General features: G+C 40.7%; 4 protein-coding genes across 6 annotated transcripts; 2 read left to right on the top strand and 2 right to left on the bottom strand.

The window, feature by feature from the left end:
- The first annotated feature begins 201 nt into the window (after positions 1-201).
- tmem51a (transmembrane protein 51a) lies at positions 202-4776 on the top strand. Its single transcript, XM_075476456.1, has 3 exons — positions 202-354; positions 1830-2311; positions 2875-4776. The coding sequence occupies exons 2-3, from the start codon at positions 1878-1880 to the stop codon at positions 3281-3283; spliced, it is 843 nt and encodes a 280-aa protein (XP_075332571.1). The 5' UTR covers positions 202-354; positions 1830-1877; the 3' UTR covers positions 3284-4776.
- Positions 4777-5737: 961 nt separating this feature from the next.
- On the bottom strand, positions 5738-9196 carry LOC142390116 (chymotrypsin-like elastase family member 2A). The gene is made up of 8 exons (XM_075475484.1): positions 9160-9196; positions 8763-8851; positions 8453-8550; positions 7496-7618; positions 7219-7355; positions 6198-6343; positions 5808-6008; positions 5738-5755 (listed from the first exon to the last, which is right to left on the bottom strand). Exons 1-8 carry the CDS (start codon positions 9194-9196, stop codon positions 5738-5740), a joined length of 849 nt encoding a protein of 282 aa, XP_075331599.1.
- A 1266-nt stretch (positions 9197-10462) lies between these two features.
- LOC142390760 (chymotrypsin-C-like) lies at positions 10463-14970 on the bottom strand. Of its 3 annotated transcripts, XM_075476455.1 has the most exons (8): positions 14136-14172; positions 13894-13982; positions 13465-13562; positions 12099-12221; positions 11878-12014; positions 11279-11424; positions 10590-10742; positions 10463-10480 (listed from the first exon to the last, which is right to left on the bottom strand). In XM_075476455.1, exons 1-8 carry the CDS (start codon positions 14170-14172, stop codon positions 10463-10465), a joined length of 801 nt encoding a protein of 266 aa, XP_075332570.1. The 3 variants fall into 3 exon arrangements, with proteins under 3 accessions (XP_075332570.1, XP_075332569.1, XP_075332567.1); XM_075476454.1 differs by lacking the exons at positions 10463-10480; positions 14136-14172 and adding an exon at positions 14931-14970 and having other exon boundaries at positions 10578-10742; XM_075476452.1 differs by lacking the exons at positions 10463-10480; positions 14136-14172 and adding an exon at positions 14931-14970 and having other exon boundaries at positions 10578-10742; positions 11878-12034; positions 12113-12221.
- A 1014-nt stretch (positions 14971-15984) lies between these two features.
- Positions 15985-18603, top strand: LOC142390759 (chymotrypsin-like elastase family member 2A). The gene is made up of 8 exons (XM_075476451.1): positions 15985-16021; positions 16153-16241; positions 16330-16427; positions 16871-16993; positions 17123-17259; positions 17736-17881; positions 17988-18140; positions 18533-18603. The coding sequence occupies exons 1-8, from the start codon at positions 15985-15987 to the stop codon at positions 18548-18550; spliced, it is 801 nt and encodes a 266-aa protein (XP_075332566.1). The 3' UTR covers positions 18551-18603.
- The last annotated feature ends 1292 nt before the right edge of the window (positions 18604-19895 follow it).

Raw genomic sequence — 19895 nt, 5'->3', positions numbered from 1 at the left:
ACACGCTGATGGCTCCAGAATTTTTAACTGCAGCCGATAATCAGAGGTGACATAGCTGGAATATCTCTCCCCCCCCCCCCCCCCCCCCCGCGCCCTCTGCTGCCCATCTGTCAGCAAAACAAGAGTGAAAGAGTTAATGAAACTGGAAGTGAAGTGCGGACAGAGCCCCCTCCTTCCTTCTCTCTCTGCCCTGGCCCATCCTTCATAGAGGAAAGTTCCTGATCCTCAATCCCATCTTCAAACCGAATTTAACCTCCAAAAGTCCCGTCGGCGTCGGCAGATTTCGATCAGAAAAGCCACGCTAGCCTTCTGCGTTGAGGAATAATAAGAGGAAGATCAGCAAATGATGCAAAGGTGAGTGTGATCACGACCTACGCGCTCGCTGAAGTAGCAGTCGGCATGGCTGAAATCTTAACTAAAACTAAACAGACGGAAGCGTGTTTTTTTCGTGGTTCAGCCCCGTAAAGTTTTCAGTCGGTGTACTCCTGCTGTGTTCGGCCCGGCCCGTTTCTTTATTTAGGTGAAACGGACACTGGTCGGTAATGTTTTACTCAACCCCTTCCACGCGCAATACGGAAAATCAGCGCCTGCAGCAAGTTGAGTAACATATGAGTAACTCTGGAAGCTTTTGTTTTTAAGACTTCCAAAGCTATCCCAGACTGTGGTGGCACTCCATAATTACCCATTGTACAGAGGGAAGGTTTTTAAATTATTCTTTTTTTTTTTAGCGCAAACCTGTAAATGTCTTACTACACTGTGTGGTGAAATGTAACCTCTCACACTGGACTGTCCCAGGCACTGGCTGGCAGCTCATCCTCACTTAAATTCCTTTGTACCTTTGGCTTGCACAACACTTTCGCGTGAAGTCCAGGCCGGTTGGTAGGATGAGCGGATTTTTCTATTCCACCATCTGTTTAAGATGAGCTCAGTTCAGTGTTGGGCTTTGCATTCTGAAGCGAGGAGGGGGTGCATCCCATACAGAGCTGGCCCCCAGCCCCCTCTTCACCTCCAGCAGGCCTTGGCAGGTTGGAAGGTTTGACACCAACTTTGTGCGTGTGTCCAAGTATTTCATGACGGCATTCCCGAGGCTGCCTATGGATTACTTTCTTGTACTTCTGTGTGAACTTGTTAATAGTTGATAGTCCTTGGGATCACCGACGTGTGTTAAATATTTAATCACGTATACCTATCGGTCATGCTCGTTGCATTTCAGAGAATCATTTTACTTTGTACAAAAAATAATTTTCCCAGTAATATTCTATCATTCAGTTACACTGAAACACTATGTGGTCCATGTATTTGATTTCACAGAAGGTAGTAGTAGCACAGTAACCCTGTAAAGTATGGGATTATGTAATATTCTCTGAGGGCCCTGGCTTTGCTGTGGCAGTAACAGCCCTTATCTACCCTTGTAATGTGTTAACATCAGTGACTACTGCTCTGACGAAAGGGACCTTGAAAGGCGAGGCTGCTGTAAAAATTTTTTACCGTTCAGCACACCTTCTTGTTGAAGTGTCAGGTTTATATTACTTCTGTGAATTTTGCGTGCTGGTAAGTTTCTCCGAAAAAAAAAAAAAGGGCTTGGACTCTCACACAGTACAACCCTCTGAATTCCAGCCGCATGTCCAAAAAAAAAAAACACAAGCGAGCTGTAACTGAAGAGGGCCATCCCACATCAGGTGCTTCTTCGGGGAGAAAGTGGGCTGATTTGTTCTCTTCCCAAACAGCTGCGTTGAACCTTTGACGGGAACTGCGTGTGCTTTCTGTTCTGTCTTGTTTTGGTTTCAGGTGTTTTTCAGTTTTTCACTCTCCCAATATTTCCTCTGCAGCGTTTGATCTCACTGCAGATTCTTGACTGAAGATTTTGGACCAACAAGATGCGCTCCAGCGTGGATGTACCACCATGCCCCCTTGGGAGTGGAGGCACCAATAGCAGCAACAACAACAACAACAACAACAACAACAACAGCAGCAGCAGTAGTGAGAGCACTGGAAACTCCGGCTCCCAGTATGCGCTGTGTGCTTTGGGAGTTGGTCTTATCGCCCTCGGTGTTGTCATGATCGTGTGGAGTGTGGTGCCTGCAGACGCAGCTGGTAATAGCAGCAGCACCAGTTCAGGGGGAGGCGTGCCCGTCGATGGCAGGAGGGGTAAAGCGTCCTCTGTGGCCTTTGTTTTGGCGGGTTCCGGCGTAGCTATGCTGCTGCTGTCCGTGTGTCTGGGAATGAGGAACAAACAGCGGGAGCAGATGAGGCTCCGGGAGGCCCAGAATCAGAGAGAAGAGGCAGCAAGGGAGCAAGAGGAGAGAGAAACGTGAGTTCAGTCATGACTTGACTCGGACCTTATTTTGTTGTTGTCATGTCAGCACCGAACGTTAGCACACTGTAGACTCTATAGAGCCTATTTCCCATAAAGTTCTCTGTTAGACTCCGTTATTTATGCGAGAATTCTCTTGAAAGGCGGCAAAACTCTTTTCTGTTATTATGGGGACAAAATGACTTAACCTAAGACATATAAATCTAGTCACAGAAAAACATGGCTGGTGTGCCTGTTCTCACTATGACCTGACTGATAGCTGGGGACACACTGTTGGAAGCACATACATTTGAGAAGTTCAAATTTTTCAAATGTCTGACATCAGAGACTTTTTGTTTTGAAGGTGGCTAACAACTTCACGATATGAATTTGATAACTTTCTAGAGTTTCATTCACTGTCATCATTACAAATCCAAACTCTTCAGTTTTGAGTTCTTCCAAGTTGATCGCTCAAATTTGACGATATCCGCAGGAAGCTATTTGTGTGAAATGAGTAAAGCATGCAACATGTCAGTGTACTGTGTGTGATTCATATGTGACATTTCTGTAAATGCCCGCAGTGCTGAGGAGCAAGCCCAGCGCTACGCTGTACCCACCTATGAAGAGGCAGTATGCAGTGGCCAGTACCCTATCCGCCAGAGCAACCTGCGCCCAAGTGCCTCTCAGCTGCCATCCTATGATGACCTGGTCCAAGTTGATGGTGTACAGTACGAGAACGAGGGGTCAGAGGTCACGACGACGGTATCACAGCCTGCCCCAGCCTCCAGCGCTCCTGCTGCTGCTGCTGTTTCCACATCAGTGCATAGACCTGGGAAAAATAGCCGCAATTTCCTCCCTATCAAGATCCGCAGGATAAAGTCGGAGAAGCTGCCCATGAAAAACACTGCTAACTCTCAGCCGGCAGCAGGATTCAGTATTGAACCTCTTACACCGCCACCGCAGTACGAGGATAAAGTGCCTCCGCTTTAAATTCAAGCTGATCATGTTCAAAACAATGGAGTGAAATTCCTGGAATTCCCCATGATCAGCCTCTGTGGATCTGGATCCTTGTTGGGCCAAGGCCCGAGTATGACTTCTTGCAGAATGTTCTTTATTATGGAACATATTATCTGTTCAAAATCGTCAACAAGCTCGGTAACTCTAAAGCACTGAACAGAAGGAGCCTCACTGGATCACTGAGAAAGATAGGCACAGCGACCGGATGCTTCCTTACTGTAGCACATTTGGCCACCATTGACACGTTGGATTTAAATGCGGTTTTCCTGTATGTAGTTGTAAGTTTCAGTTGTTGCTTTACTTTATGAAACCAACCGTCTACTGATTGCACCGGTGATTTGATGATGGAGGAGATCACAAATCATCCGTGAAGGATTTGCGTGTACCATTTTAAATGGGTACCAGCACTCATTTTGTGAGATGGCCACCATCAAGGCAGTGTTTGACAGTGGAAGGCTTGAGGTTTGGGATGCCTGTGCTTTACCAAGATAGGTTTCACAGTGAGTGGCGGAACATTGTTTGCCACATGGTATCGAGCTCCTTGTAAAAACTCTCCTGGACTGTTTACAGTACAGTCTCCCTTGGTTATAGGTTTGTCTGGAGAAAGACAAAGGAATATCTACAGGTATGATCCAGCTCAGGCTTGTGGATCAGCGGCTAGCTGAAAAATGGTCAGACTGAGGGCGGTCAGAAATGGACCTAAATAAGTGAAATTCTGCATTTGCTCTCAGATGTTTAATAAAACTTGACATTCAATGGTGTCTTTACTTCCTTATAGCTGCACTAACCAGTTTTGTCAAGCAGTTTAAGCAAAACAAACACAAAAACACAGCCCTGATCTGCCAACAATTTATCAATTTGCCACTGTTAGCCGCTTAGCAAGCAGCTGCTTTCTGATTCAACTAGTTAACATGTCTCTTCAGACTCATCCGTCTACATTTTTACTAAGTAGATAAGTAAATAAGAGTGTTCAAATGGTAGAGGTGATTAGAGGTGTCTTCTAATGCTAAAGCAGTAATGTGTGCCCTCCAGTTGTACACAGCTAAGTTCTTATTAAGTGCCTTTGTACTCTGAGCGGCAATTGTCAAGATGTTTCGAAAGACGTGCGATGGTAATGTTTCACCATCAGTGTAGTTTTGCAGCATTGCCTCTTCTCTTGCAAGCAGTAGGCATCGAAGAAAGTATGTGGGAAGGAACCTTGTGAATAGTTGAAAGCCTTTGCCCCTGTAGCCATGGTGAGGGCAGTTATGTCTCAGCTCCTCTGGTTTTTTAAAAAAAAAATCCTGGATAACCAACAGAGGGACCCTTTGACTTTGCAGCTGCAACATAATAACAGCATCTATTGCTCACTGGCCTGCTCATCACCATTCCTTCCACCACAGCTTGACTTGCAGCTCTGTCTTCACGTTAAAAGTATGCAGAGAATGAGCAGAAAGAGAAGAGCTTTACCCGAGAAATGGGTCTGAGCTGTATTGGTATACACTGTTCAGCCAGTACCTGTATGCAACGCTTTTTCTGTGTGCTGAGACATAAACAGTCTGACTTATAAGTAATTCAGTTAATTGTCACTAATATTGTGAAGTTGCACAGCTAAAGCTGAATTTTTGTGAGTGGAGAGCCAGTTTTCACAAGTGTTGTCAATCAGTTCATTAAAACTGCGGGGTCGTTCTGTCACAATTCAGCCATGTCTACATTTGTCTGATTTATTTTTCCGAGCGAAATGTTGTCACAAAGCGTATCAGTTCTTTGTTTTTGTCATGTTCTATGCTACAGACACCCAAAGTGTACCTCAGTTTCAAATGACCGTTTAACTACAAGACTGCTTTTATAACAGTGTTGTCAACATGTTTTACGTTGATGGATGATAGTTTTTGGATTTAGGAGTGACTTTCTTTACAATGTAAATGTGTTTGTCAGTCTTTTTATTATTATTATTATTATTTTTTTTTTTAAATAATCATTTAAATCTGTTTTATATGTACTGTGAAAATATGATTTTCTGTGACAAATCTCATTTGTGATATGAAAATCTAGGGTCTTTTTTGCAGAAGTTTGAAAACACATTTATTATGAGTATTTTATAATAAATAAAAGGAAGTATTTGTTAACTAAATCACTGATTCCAAAGTGTATTTCAGCTTTTAATTTATAATTGTTTGTATTTTAATTATTGTTATTAACTGGCCAAATCACATGAAAGCACAAGGTCAAATGTCATGACACTTATTGAAGAGATGGAACATAAACAAAGGATGAAGCTATTCAATTTAGCTGTAAATTCTCTTGACTTTCCAGGACATCACCAGTTACTCAACATTAACCCACAATGGCTCTGCATTCCACTTGTTCGCCTTTTACTTTGAATTGTGACCACACATATAAATCATAGTTGATCTTGTCGCTGATGAAATCGCGTAAGCAGCTCATTTAGTAGTTGGTCGTAACCTGTAGAAGCAACAACAGAGAACATAATGAAAACACACTTCCTGTTTTTCACAGTCAAGGCTTTTGTCATTGTAAGGTAGTCAAAAAGAAACTTCCTCACTGTGTGGATCCAGCTGATGTACGAGCTGACTTGTGTAAAGACGGTGGGCTTCTGTAGAACGTCGCAGCCCATACCAGAGCCAAAGCTCACCACACCGTGGACCTCCCAGGAACCATCAGGGTTCTGGCAATTCAGGGGGCCACCAGAGTCACCCTGAAGGTCGGCATACTGTTAGCTGACAATTTATGTGCAGAGGTAAGATTTCCAGTTGTCACTTTCTCATGCTACCAAGGTTCTATGTACGCCATGCTCAATTGGGATTTTGCTGATTGTAAAACTGCTGTAAATGACCATTAAAGTACAGTTAGAATTATTAAATGATCCTTCATTGTGTAAACATACATTACAGCCCGCAGTAATACCATCTCCTCCAGCACAGACCATCTTTTCTGTTGCCAGGACACTCCACCATTCAAGCTGGGAGCAAATATCGTGTCCAACTACGGGCAGGAGCGCTTGCTGAAGGATGTCGGCTGGAGGACCAGTGGCTGTGGAGCAGAGGTGCATTCGGGTAATAAAAAAAAGAAAAAAAGAAAAATGAATGTGAAGTTTTGACTGTGACTGTAAATAATTACATCTGATAGAAACAGTCACTTGGCTGTCTTTAAATTCAGTCAATTGAGAATAGTTTTTTGTTTTCTTTGAAAAGTAAGCTTCAACCATCCCAAATGTGAAGCCGATTGTGGAGTAACATTAGATCACTCATAGTTAGATCATTAGATCAACTAGGGTGGTCACAGTTATTTTTTTTTTTCCGTATTAATATAAATCCTGAAAAGAAAAAAAGTGTTGCTCTCAGACTAATTCATGTGAGTCTTTTTTTTCCTCCTTTTGATGCAGCGCTCAGTTAAGGAGGTAAGGAACTTTTATTAAAATCATTAAAAAAACAACACTCTGCATTGATTAATGCTATAATTATTTAGCAGATATCAAAGCGCAATATTATACACATAAGTGTATTATCAACGCAATATTGATGTTTCATTCTTTTAATATCACAAGGGTTTTCAGTAGTGGTATATAGTAGTAGACACCCCTGATACCAACTAATTGCTGTGTAAACCATTTTATTCATTTATCATACTCTATTAAATGATTACTTATAGTATTTGTGTATAATCCAAGATAGATGATGGTAATTAAATTCCATCTACAGGCATTTTTCAAATTTTAGTTTTGCTTATTAAACATTCGGATGAATATTTGTCCCATTTTTTTTTGTTTTTGTTTTCCTTCAGCCGGTAGTATGATATACTGACTATACTGAATGGTATGCAGCACATAAACTAATTATCATCATTCTAACCTTACAGAGCAGTTGAATAAAATTCTGAATATTTGCAATGATGTGATGCTGACTCACTGGAGAGTCGGCCCCAGCCAGTGATGTAGCACGGGGCCCCATGGGACAGGATGACGCCCTGGTCTGGAAGGCAGGCGGGCGTGATTGTGCCAGAGAAGGTGACGGGAGAAGACAGCTTTATCAGGGCAATATCGTTCCTACATAAGGCAAAACATACCCCCATGTTTAGTTGAACAGACACCAAACACTTATCAAACAAATATTTAATGCATCATCTCTCCCTTTTTTTATATATCTATGCGGTGAGATGATACTGAGTTGTGTTGGTTGCTGTTACCGGCTGAGCAGGATGTTGTAGTCTTCATGAGCGATGATTTTAGATGCCATGAGAGCAATTGAGCCCTCCTCAGTCGCCTTCAGGCTGTGTTTACCCAGCTCCACTCTGTAGTTGTAGCGGTCACTATGGGATGGCATGGCTTGGTTTAGAAAGTGTTTATTGACTGTCTGCTTGTGTGGACACCACTGTGACTAAACTGAGTGGACTGCAGTTCTTCAGGGGTGGTGAATTGTTGAGATATTTTTCATATAATTTCCTAAATTCTCTTTACTCTGAGGTTCTCTACATGCCAGGCTTTTCATTTTCTGTTGGCATAAACTGCAAATTCTTCCTTGTAGCTGCCTGCAACAGCTCTTAAAAAAGTTAAATCATAATACACTGAGATTTCTTTGGGGCTTTTTTAGTCTTAACTAATAAATAATGAATCTGAAAAGTATCAAACTGTCTTAATTACATAAAAGTGCACTGTAACTTTACTTAAAGAAAAAAATGCTAACAAAATTCCATAGAAAGTAAAAAGTGGAAGAGAAACTGTAAGTTCTTCTTACAAATACTCTTGGTATTTGCTTGTGGCGTTTGTTATCACTGTTATTTGATTATCACTAAATATACTGGTTCAGTGTTTCAGTTCATTTAAATTCTTGTGCCAAATCACAACAAATGTCATTTCAAGGCACTTCAGAGAGACAGTCCAATTCAAGGCATTTATAATCCACATCATTGTAATACAATCAGAATCAAATCAAATGAACCAAAATCCAAACTGGTCCAATTCGTACAAGTTGTATCGCTAAGGAAACCAACAGACTGCATCAAAACACCACAAAAAAACAGCATGCAACATGAGACCCTATGAGACTTTTAAAAAGTACAGTTAATAATAATTAATTCATTATTGTATATTTTGTTGGATGTAGTTATCCTGACAGTCTTCCCCTGTTGTTCAGTTGAACTCACTTAATGCAGTGTGCTGCAGACAGAACCCATTCAGAGGAGATGAGGGTGCCTCCACAGACGTGGGTCCAGCGCCCCCTGCTGTCCGACTGGAGTGACACCTGGGCAGACCGGAGAGAACTACACTGTGACCTGCAGTGAAATGTAATGGTCTTGTTCCTGCTCGAAAAAGATAAGTCAGAATTTCCAGAGCAGTGTGGGCAAAAGAGGTGCCACTTTATCAAGCTGGAGCACTAAAATGAAAGTGCAGAGAGCATGTTGCGTTCTAGTTATCAGAGAAAACACATTTTCACACATTTGGAGCAGACCTTACCTGCCAGGGCCAGCTGTGCGGACTGACATCCTCTCCTGCCACCACCCTGCTCACAGCAGGAGGAAAGGTGGGGAGGCCACACCCACAGACTGGGACATGGTTAGTAACAATTTACTGCGTCCTCGTATAGGTAATTGAATAATCATTTTTAGTGAACACATACACGAGACATTGCACTGTGATGAAAGTTTTTCATGACACCTGACACGGAGTGTTATGATCTTCACAGCAGAGGAAAATGACCAACTCTATCAGTTTTTACATACTGAAAATCCAAATTCGGCAGAGCTTTAACAATTAAACATTCATCTAATTTACATATGACTGAGCCCTCCTGGTAAGATTGGTAAGAAGACTGAGTTTTAAGTAATTTGTTCGAGAAGATTGAAAGTCTTACCACCAGCTACGACAACAGCGAGAACCAGCAGCCTCATCATGACTGATGGTGTGTGTGCATGCGTGGGCTCACTTGTGTGTGGAAACGGTCCTGTTTACACTGTTTGCTCAGCACTTTTTCTTGCGATGTACAGGCTGATGTGGGAAACGCATGCAGAAAGTCAAACAAATCGAGGACACATAGCAGGTGGTTGGTGATAGGAATTTCCCATCAGTATTCCAGCTGGAAAAAAAACTGAATTATATCTGCTGTGAGCCATTGCTGATCCAAATGAGTGATTTGCAAATTTGATTGAATAAAACTAACTATACATTTAGTCAGGTTCACTGTGTACAAAAATGTACTTTTGTGGGAATTTTTGGGGGATTTGTTGACCTATACATTTTTGGAATCTGCAGACCTTGGGGATTCCAGAAACCAGTGTTGCCACTTGAACAGACACCTGTATGGCGGCCATTTTGGAATTTCAAAACGGGCACCATAAAATACAGAATTTCAGCTACCTTGGCCTCTAAACAACCTAAAAACTCAATTTAACATGCCAATCCAATAAATACCAATAAATTAGCTAGCTGTCTTAATAATCTGAATAAAATACTATAATTAAATACACTATTGTATTTTATATCAAAATATCAAAAATATCAAAAAATGGTTAACTTACAAGAGCGTGGTATTCTTACATTCACCACAGGCAGAGGAATGGAAAGAGGTCCTCAGGGATATCGCAGACCATGTTTTTTCCTGATTTAATGGGGTTCATGAATTGCTTCAATTTTGATATAAATTTCACTTTTCTATGTGGGACATGCTTTGTCCCAACTCTCAAGATCAGTGATATATTACTTGAGGGTAGCGATTTTCTTTCCCACCCCTTGGGGGCGCCACAGCACGATTCTGAGCATTATTTTGAAGTTACCATTGGATTCCTTGACCAAGAAAACATAGGATTGGCATGTTAAATTGAGTTTTTAGGTTGTTTAGAGGCCAAGGTAGCTGAAATTCTGTATTTTATGGCGTCCGTTTTGAAATTCCAAAATGGCTGCCATACAGGTGTCTGTTCAAGTGGCAACATTGGTTTTTGGAATCCCCAAGGTCTGCAGATTCCAAAAATGTATAGGTCAACGAATCCCCAAAAAATTCCCATAAAAGTACACAGTGAACCTGACTAATTGTTGCTTATCTATAATTTATTGCTTTTCATGTATTTGGAAAACTGCAATTCCCCCAATTGAAGCAAAGATGGCACAAAAGATAAAGTAATGCAAAGTCTTTATTTATTTATTTCTTTGTCTTTTCCCTCTCAATAGGCCACCATTTTCTGTGAAAGAGATAATAGGCATATGTTAGATTGTTTTGAGTAGTTTCACATGACTCAATTATTTATTATGTACCAGAATGATTTTTTTGTGTGTCTCTCAGGAGCTTACAGAGCTGATCCAGTCCATGTAGGAGCTGACTTGTGTGAAGACGGTGGGTTTCTTGAGGTAGTTGCAGCTAAGCCCCAAGCCAAAGCTGACGATACCATGAACCCCCCAGGAGCCGTCGGAGCCCTGACAGTTCAGAGGACCACCGGAGTCTCCCTGAATCATCAAGTGGGGGAAAAAGTCATGATCGGTGAGCAAATTACACATTCAAGAGTTTCAGATCTTGAAAGATACTCTTGACTCATACCTTCCGTTTTTTAGTTACACAAAAAGCACTTTAGGAGGGACGTTTTGTAGATTTCAGAATATTGATTTAAGAAAAACAAATAAAATGTAAAGAAACATAGCTATGAATTTGGTAGGTGGAACAATTACTTAAAATCAGTTTTACAAAGCAGATGACCAGTTTGTCGTCAAGTTAAACAAAAGCAGCCAACATTCACAGCTGAGAAGATGGAACTACCAAATATAGCAGCTGATATTCAATATTTTGTTTTGTTACTGAACTGGTACGTTGTGTGAAATATTTTGAGAGAAATGCACGTAAAAGTGACTGAAAATGTAAAATCAGACGTAAGAGTAACTTAATAAGTGAAATTTACTAAATCAAAATAAGACTGATGCTACAGTATGGTGTGCCATCCTACTGTATACAGTAAAAGTGACCGAGTCATCCATTATTTCAGACTCACGTTGCAGCCGGACACAATTCCATCTCCGCCAGCGCAGACCATGGTGTCCCTCACCATGAAGCCCCACCAGTCAGGCTTGCTGCAGGTTGTGAAGTCCACCACGGGCAGCAGGGCCTGCTGCAGGTTGTCAGCGATGGGACCTCCGGCTGTGTGAGGGAGATCCACACAAGCTCCGGTAAAAACTGAAACCATTGTCTAACAACACCACCTACTGTTGCTCCTGCATTGTGTGTTACATGAGGCAAAGTGAAATTAGGCTACAGCTACAGAGCAGTATTGCTCGGATCATGCAATGATCCAAGGTGCGTTTTTGTTGTGCTCTTGTCTTTTATCCAAATCACCAATACTAAACATATGACAGAAATTAGAATAGATATATATCAAAAGGCATCATGTCTAGTTTAGTGCCATCTAGCATATTAATAAAGAAAAATAACTATGATGAAACGTTTTTTTGGGGGGGTTTTTTAAACGTGCGCAAGTTAGACTTTGGAGAACATAAATCAGAATACAGCCCACCACTATAATCTGGTGTATAAAGTGACCGGTAAAATTAAACTGAATTTATCTCAAAGAGAGGAAAGACACCGTTCACCCACTGTAGATGCGACCCCACCCGGTGACAAAACAAGCTTCGTTGTGGGGGAGGATGAAGCCTGCGTCGGGGAGACAAGCAGGCATGATGGTGTCAGAGAGGTCAACAGGGGACTCCAGTTTGATCAGCGCAATGTCATTACTGGAAAACAGGAACATCAGCTCCATCAACACGCAACATAACGCCGGTACTGTTCCCAAATCACGGCTCGATTCTTATAGGTACCGAATGAACAGGGCGCTCCACTTCTCGTGCACAATGATGTCGGCAGTCCCCATGAACACAGCACCCTCCTCTGCCTCTATCAGGTTGTGCTTCCCCAGAGCCACTCTGTACTCTTTGCCTGTGCTGCAAGTGGACAGATCGTAAGTGTGTCAGCTCAAAGATCCATTTGAAGGATTTGTTCAAGCATTTCTGTAGCTAAATTGAAAACACAACGATTAACCAGTTATATATCCAAGAGCAGTGTTGTATAAAGTACTGAAATCTCACACTCAAGTAAAAGTATAGGTACCCCTCCAAAATATGACTTTGGTAAAAGTCCAAGTCACTGACTGAAATGTTACTTGAGTTAAAGTCTTAAAGTATCCGAAACGTCTTGTACTTAAGTATGAGAATTACTGTAAAAATAGATGTACTTAAGTAATGTAATGAAAAGTATAAGTAAAAAGTAAACAAGGCAAATGCAGTTTGAATGACATTTTTTATATTTTGGTAAACTTTGAAGGTCAAATACACTTAAAATCTACACACAACCAAGTGCAGGCCAAATTTAGACCAGGTTTAGACATAAAATACAAACTTTGTGAACCTTTAAGTTTTTCTTCTTCAAGTAAGATCAGTGCTGAAAATGAGACGTACATTACACCATTAAGAAAAAAATTAAACAAAAGAGGCTGCTACTGTTATTGCCATCATAAACAAAATTTAAAGAAAAAAATTGGAGAAAAAATTAAGCTTATCTGGCATCTGAAGAGGGAGTCCAGTTTGAAACCCCTTTTGTAAACCTTTCTAAAAAAATAAATAAAATAACTCAGTACAGAAAATGCGGCCAACATCTCCAAGAAAAAAAGCTGTAACGATTACTGTACTTCACAAGCTAAAGGAGGTGCACACACAACCGGTCATTATACAAAAGAAAAAAAGAATTGGGAGGGAACTGCAGCTTATCTGGCATCTGAAGAGGAAGACCTTTTTTGTAAAACTACCTTAAAACCTAAAAAAGGGGAGTTTCTGTAAGATAGAATTTCCACGTCTTTGGGCAGGCATAACATGCATGGGGTCAAAACACTGTTGCGTTTTTTTTCTCTCTCTCTCTCTCTTTTTTTTTTGTAACGAGTAACTAAACCGAACAATGAAAATGTATCGTAGTAAAAGTATGCAATTAAGTTCGGAAATATAGTGAAGTAAAAGTGAAAGTTGTCAAAAAATTTTAAACTCGAGGAAAGTACAAAGTATTCCAAAATATACTTAAGTACAGTAGTGAAGTATTTTTACTTCGTTACTATACAACACTGTCCAAGAGTCATTTTCTATAAATGTTTTTGGTTAGTTTGCACATGTAATAATCTGCCACTCGTCAGCTTCATACCTGATGCAGTGAGCAGCAGTGAGGACCCACTCTTGAGAGATCAGAGTACCTCCACAGGTGTGTCTCCACTCACCCTCTCTGTTGTACTGCAGGGAAATCTGAAACACGAGTGAAAAGGCAATTCGTTATCTCAATCTTTTAACATTTTCATTTGTGTTTATTTGGGACAGCATTGATTTTCATGCCTGAAGTGTGCATGTCTCTGTGTTTGAGAAGTGATATCTAAACTTACCTTTGCTCTCGTATTTCTTACATTTATTATCTATATTCTGAAAGTTTTAGACCCTAGTGTGTTTGCCACACACCGCAATGAAGCGTTCATTTAATACTTATTTTAGAATTCAGTATATAAGACATCTGATCTTCATCAGATGTCCTTTTTTTCTGAATAATATTCCTCACTTTGCTTTTTTTTTGTGTGTTATTTACCTGCCAAGGCCAGCTGTGAGGCCTGACATCCTCTCCTCCAACCACTCGGTTTACCCCAGGGGAAAAGGTGGGGTTGCCGCACCCGTAGGCTGAGAGGACACATGAGACAAACACTTTCAAAACTGCAAATAAGATTACACAGCTTCTTATCTGCATGCAGTTTTTAGACAAAGTTAAAACGCCCGGCAAAAACAGACGGATGGCTGGAAAAGGGTTTGCTTTTCCAAAAAAAAGATCCTTACCCCCTGCAACAAACAGAGCAAGCACCACGGACATCATTCTGTCTGTATCACCACAGCTTGTGGTAAACACCTGGCATATTTAAACCTTTCACAGTTTTATGTGACCTACAGAACTCCTGTCTAATGCCTGGCAATTTGCACCATGACAACTCTTAATGCAGGGGTGGACATAAGTGGACATCCAAATTGGCAGACAACATTAGGAACAAACGGCCAAGGCCAAAGCGCTCTGTATTAGTTGAACTTGTCAGTGGAACCATGATTTATAGCTTTTACTATCAGGAGCAGGAGTTCATGCAGGGAACCTTAATCCATATCAGATATAACACTCCTGACTTACTTTCTTTCAAGAAGAATACTGAGTCCTCCAGAGGCTTAACCTCCTTTTGCTTGTGGGCACACAGCTAACTATACTGTATTAAGTGCAACATGTCAAAATGTAGTTATCATAAAACTGACATTCCACTCACTTTATATATCTACATGAAACTCAAAAGCAACTATTTTGATGGCCGTATGTGGTTGTATGTACTTTACTGATGTAGCAACTTCTTTGCAATGATCCACAACCATGTTTCCAGCCCATCAAAAATATCACAATCATAAATTAAATGTTTTCATAATTAATTAACACAACTAAGTGTGCTTCACCTAAAGAACCTTTACACGAACATTAGCGTGTAAAAGCTATAAAGAACTAAGTGACACAAAATGACTTCTTATTCTCTACTTAGTGTTGATTATATATAATGAAGAATGCATTTCAAATAACTTAGAGAAGATTGAAAGTCTTACCACCGGCTACGACGACCGCAAGAATCAGGAGCCTCATCATGACTGATGGTGTGTGCCTAAGTGTGGGCTTACTTATGTGTTTAAAATTGTCCTGTGTTTACACAGATTGCTAAGCCCTTTTTTGCACTCTACAGACTGAAAATCAAACGAATCGACGTTGAAAACATAACGGGTGGTTGGTGATAGCAATTTCCCATCAGTATTCCAACTGGAAAAAATCGGAATAATATCAGCGATGGAAGGGTCACTGACGATCAAACTTGGTCATTTCTAAATTTGTTTAAATAAAAGTAACGATGCATTGATGCTCACAGCCCAGGCTGAACATTTATTTCTGCTTTATTGCTTTTCATATAACCCCTTCGACCGTATGCTGGATTAACCGGGTATAGAAAATGGATGGATAGATGCTTTTTTCATATATTTGGAAAACTGTAAATCCTACAGTCGGCACAAAACATAAGTAATTCAAAGTCTTGATCTAATTTCGGCCCCTTATTTCTTCACTTTTAGTGCGCACACAGTGGCTTTGATGCTGAAAGGCTCCTCTCTAATTGGGCCACCATTTTCTGTGAAAGCGATCATAGGGACATGTTCGATTGTTTTAAGCAATTTCACATGAGAAAATTGTTTGAGTTGTCCCAGAATTATTTTTTTGCGTTGTTTTGAGTGGCGTAACGAGCTGATCCAGTCGATGTACGAAGGTTACCATGAACCTCCCTGGGGTCATCAGAGCTCTGACTGTTCAGAGGACCACAGGAGTGTTATTTTCAAATTATACAAATATGAGCATAATCTTGCAACGTAATTTCTCTACGAAGGAAAAAGACCTGACTGCCTTGGGAAGCATCTGTGTTGTTCCCACACGGGCACAGTGGAGGTGGGGAGATAAGGTGTATTAATAGATATTGATAATTACTTATCTTCAAGGTTGAACTGTTTTTCCCACCAAATTTTCCAGACCCTGCTCAAGTGAATGTGAACCAAAGAGGTCTGCAGAGTTACACACTATATAAGAAGGAGCAACTCACCCCGACAGTCACAGACAGTCACAATGAAGTTCGTGATCTTGGCTTTGTTTGTTGCCGGTGGTAAGTGAATGAAACTTGTCTGGCTCGAACATGACATGCAATACTAAACCGCCTGAATTTGAGAAGGTCAGATAAGAGCTGAAGTTAGGACACAATCATAAACTGCAACGTTTTCTACTTTTGTCTCTTAGCCTACGGGTGTGGTCTGCCGACCTTCCCCCCTATCGTCAGCAGAGTGGTTGGTGGAGATGATGTCCGTCAGAACAGCTGGCCCTGGCAGGTATAAACACTTCAAACTATTCCTCAAAATTGTGTGTCTTCCTCAAATCGCATTACAATTGTGTTTCAATGTCACGCTTCGTCTTCAGGTGTCTCTGCAGTACAAGAGTGGTAGCAGCTTTTATCACACTTGTGGTGGCACTCTGATCTCCAACCAGTGGGTCCTCACAGCTGCTCACTGCATCGGGTAAAAAAAAAATGAATAAATCTACATTATAGATATTTGAATCACAGGTTAAAGGGAGCTGCATCAGATAGAAATAAAGACTTCTGTAAGTTCAAAAAGCCGGCCATAGTAGAAAAAGTTATGATCAAGCTGGGTTTGAGAGACAATATAAAGGGAAAAATAACTGATTTGCTACACTAAATCCATTGAGCTTATTTTTTAAACAATGGAAATACAATGATCTGTAAACGTGAGTAGAATTCGATGAGCTGTGGTCCCAATTAAATTAGCATTCTTATCTCATCTTTAATTGCTGAAACATAGGGCTTTAAATATTTTAACAGCAGTTGCACTTGTTATGAGTGATATTTGTGTTTAGTAAAAACGGTACATTTTGAAACTTCATCAGTTCTGGGCAACACCAATGCTTGTCTTTGTGGGTTTTTTTTTTTGTGGCCAAATAGAAGTCGCACCTACAGAGTCTACCTGGGAAAACACAGCCTGGACACCGACAATGAGTCTGGTTCCATTGCCATCAGCCCCGCCAAGATCGTTGTCCATGAAAACTGGGACTCTTACAATATCCGGTAGGACATTATTTTCCAGCACACAACACACAGCTAATATGTGACTATTTATCCACATTGTTAATGCGTTAATTGTTAATGTTAATTATCTCTCATCTTTCTAATGTTTCATCTGTACTCGCACTCCAGTAACGACATTGCCCTGATCAAGCTGTCAACCCCTGTTGTTTTCTCAAACAACATCATGGCTGCCTGTCTTCCCAACTCCGGTGAAACCCTGTCTCACGGTGCTCCCTGCTATGTCACTGGCTGGGGACGTCTCTGGAGTAAGTTCTACTGGCAAAGTGAAAGTTCTTCAAGGAACTCTGAAAGGCTGCCAGCCTTGACCTCACGGTGTATTATCAATCTTCCTGCACGTCAGGCGTTAACACGTCAAGATGTAGACTTTCTCAGCACGTTCCCCTGGTCTCCTTGAGTTTTACGAACATTAGAAGGCTGAGTTACACAAAGGTTCAATTATTAACCTAAATGTTACCGGTCATTTAATTGAGGTCCTGTATTTAGATCCCTTCTAACAAAACTACATTTTTCCATATTCTTAATTAATGAATGTAGATAAACCATATGCACAATATCACATTGTTTCATATTTCAAAGGCATATTAAGTGTTTCCAAGAAGAATAAGAAATGATACTTAAATAGAAAAGACTCCTCATGAGTCTCGTTTTAGAACTGGCATGAGCTTGAATACAGTGGTCTTGACTTAAGCCACGGATCTAAATACTTAGTTCTCTTCCAAAGCCGGAGGTCCCATTGCTGACATCCTGCAGCAGGCCCTCCTCCCAGTGGTCGGCCACTCCACCTGCACCAGATATGACTGGTGGGGCAGTCTGGTGACCACAAACATGGTCTGTGCTGGAGGAGAAGGAGATCTGGCAAGCTGCAACGTGAGTCTGATGATCTGGATGTGATAAACTTGCACCATGTTTGAATCCAGCTCCTAAAAAAAGGAAAAAAAAAAAACACTGAATCACTTTTCCTGTTGTTCTTCAGGGCGACTCTGGCGGTCCCCTGAACTGTCAGAATTCTGATGGCTCCTGGGATGTCCACGGAGTGGTGAGCTTTGGCTCAAGCATGGGCTGCAACTACCCCAAGAAGCCCTCTGTCTTCACCAAAGTCAGCAACTACATCAGCTGGATCAACAATGTGAGTGGAAAAGCTATTATATACTACTAAAAATATCTGTCCATGAGACTGCATGATACACAGTTTTTGTTTACTTTTGGTTCAAGCTGACAGAATTCAAGTTTCCTCCCTCACCTGTGAGTCTTTAAAGACAATGCAAAGTGCAGATTGAAAGCAATTTGTTTGTGCTCACTGCTGAGAGTGAGGTTTCTATTTTTTCATAGGAATTGGATTTTTAAATTGTTGGTTGAAATAAAGAAAATATTGAATAATAAAAATATACAAAGAAATACCCAGGTATTACTGTCCTGACTTTAACCTTAACAGAGTAGCACAGTTGATTGAAATGTAGTAAATGCTCTATGGAGAAGCAAGCCTAAACATTTACTTAATTCTTGTCTTCTCTTTTACAGGTGATGACCACAAACTAAGATGGATTGGTTCTAGTCGTCCGAAGTTGAAATCATTAAAAAAATGAAAAAAACATTATCAGTGTGTTCTCTGTTTTTTAATTCTTACATCAGAATGTTTCTTATGTGTCGGTCATTCCAATAAGATGTCCTCATTTTAGTTTGTGCTGTTAGGATTTAGACCCTATCGAGATAAAAGGGCAGTCAATAAATACCCTGAAAGGACAATTACTGAAGCTGACACAGTTCACGTACTTGGCAAGATTATAAAAAGATTTGTCACAGAACACAAAGCAGTTCTCCAATCTCGAAAGATCATTGAAGAGGTAAAAGATTGTAATCTGCTTTTGTGAATCCGTGTTTAAACAAAAACAGGTGGTCATCCCAGCTCACTTTATCCCCATAACAGTTCTTCTGATGATAATCAACCACCAAATTAAAACTTGGATTCCTTAACTGAACCAAACCTCAAGTTTAATTTCCCTGGTTGCATCTTCAGCTTAGTATCCCTCCAGCTCTTGTTTCAGGGTTTTGTATTCTTTAAACAGATTGTTGCACTGCAGGAAGAGTGTGTCTGAGGCACCAGATCACATTCATCTGCAATATCTCAAGGATCAAACAAGTTATGCGCTTCCTCACTCTGATGAAGAGTGAGGAAGCGACCATATCTGCATAAACATGAATAAAAAGTCTTCCTTTCAAAAGCTGTAAATACCTGATGGAAGCTGCAGTCTTCTAAATCGCCTCTGGTGGAACAGTGGCTGCAAAGCACTCCCTCTTCCTGCCTCTATCCGGTTTATCCTTCCTGTGAAATACACTGGTGCTTAATCAAGCACTATACAATATCATAATAGAATCCACCAAACAATCATTGGAAAACTTGTGATTAAAACTGTCAAAAGCACCAACCTTATGGGTCCCTGTATGCCCATCCACAAAAAAAAAGAAAAAAGGCTGAAGCAGGGGTAGGTCTTATGATAACATTAATGCAACCCCGGGGGATTTGTCCAAATTCTGCAGCACTCAACTATAACGTCATGTCTACCACGCAGAACTACTTTATCATTATTTGGATCATATTAAGTAAACAAAGTACCTCAACCTGTCAGTTTTTTTTAATTGCTTGATTTGGTAGAGAATCCTTTAACCTTCCAATGTTATCCAATTTCCCAACCTGGCCTGTAAGGCAGGCCAATTGAGGAATTCCATAAAATAAACTGGAAATGATTTAAAATGTACAACTTATGACAAATTGTGGCATGTGAAAAATCAGTGTGTCATTGATGTAAGGATGCACATGGGAATTAAAGTTAAGTTTGCAAGTATGGTATGGTGTAAGAGAAACAAACAAACAAACAAAAAAACA

This window comes from Odontesthes bonariensis, chromosome 10 (assembly GCF_027942865.1).
Source record: "Odontesthes bonariensis isolate fOdoBon6 chromosome 10, fOdoBon6.hap1, whole genome shotgun sequence".
Classification (NCBI taxonomy): domain Eukaryota; kingdom Metazoa; phylum Chordata; class Actinopteri; order Atheriniformes; family Atherinopsidae; genus Odontesthes; species Odontesthes bonariensis.
This window is presented reverse-complemented; position numbering and strand designations above follow the sequence as displayed.

Coding starts and splice junctions, on each gene's coding strand:
- tmem51a (XM_075476456.1), top strand. CDS start 1,878: ATGCGCTCCAGCGTGGATGTACCACCATGCCCCCTTGGGAGTGGAGGC. Junction 2,312..2,874: donor GAGCAAGAGGAGAGAGAAAC/GTGAGTTCAGTC, acceptor AAATGCCCGCAG/TGCTGAGGAGCAAGCCCAGC.
- LOC142390116 (XM_075475484.1), bottom strand. CDS start 9,196: ATGAGGCTGCTGGTTCTCGCTGTTGTCGTAGCTGGTG. Junction 7,356..7,495: donor TACAACATCCTGCTCAGCCG/GTAACAGCAACC, acceptor TGCCTTATGTAG/GAACGATATTGCCCTGATAA. Junction 6,344..7,218: donor TGGCTGGGGCCGACTCTCCA/GTGAGTCAGCAT, acceptor TCTGCTCCACAG/CCACTGGTCCTCCAGCCGAC.
- LOC142390760 (XM_075476452.1), bottom strand. CDS start 14,970: ATGATGAGGCTCCTGATTCTTGCGGTCGTCGTAGCCGGTG. Junction 13,563..13,893: donor CTCACAGCTGGCCTTGGCAG/GTAAATAACACA, acceptor CTCGTGTTTCAG/ATTTCCCTGCAGTACAACAG. Junction 11,425..11,877: donor CGGGTGGGGTCGCATCTACA/GTGGGTGAACGG, acceptor TCCCTCACACAG/CCGGAGGTCCCATCGCTGAC.
- LOC142390759 (XM_075476451.1), top strand. CDS start 15,985: ATGAAGTTCGTGATCTTGGCTTTGTTTGTTGCCGGTG. Junction 16,022..16,152: donor GGCTTTGTTTGTTGCCGGTG/GTAAGTGAATGA, acceptor TTTGTCTCTTAG/CCTACGGGTGTGGTCTGCCG. Junction 17,260..17,735: donor TGGCTGGGGACGTCTCTGGA/GTAAGTTCTACT, acceptor TCTCTTCCAAAG/CCGGAGGTCCCATTGCTGAC.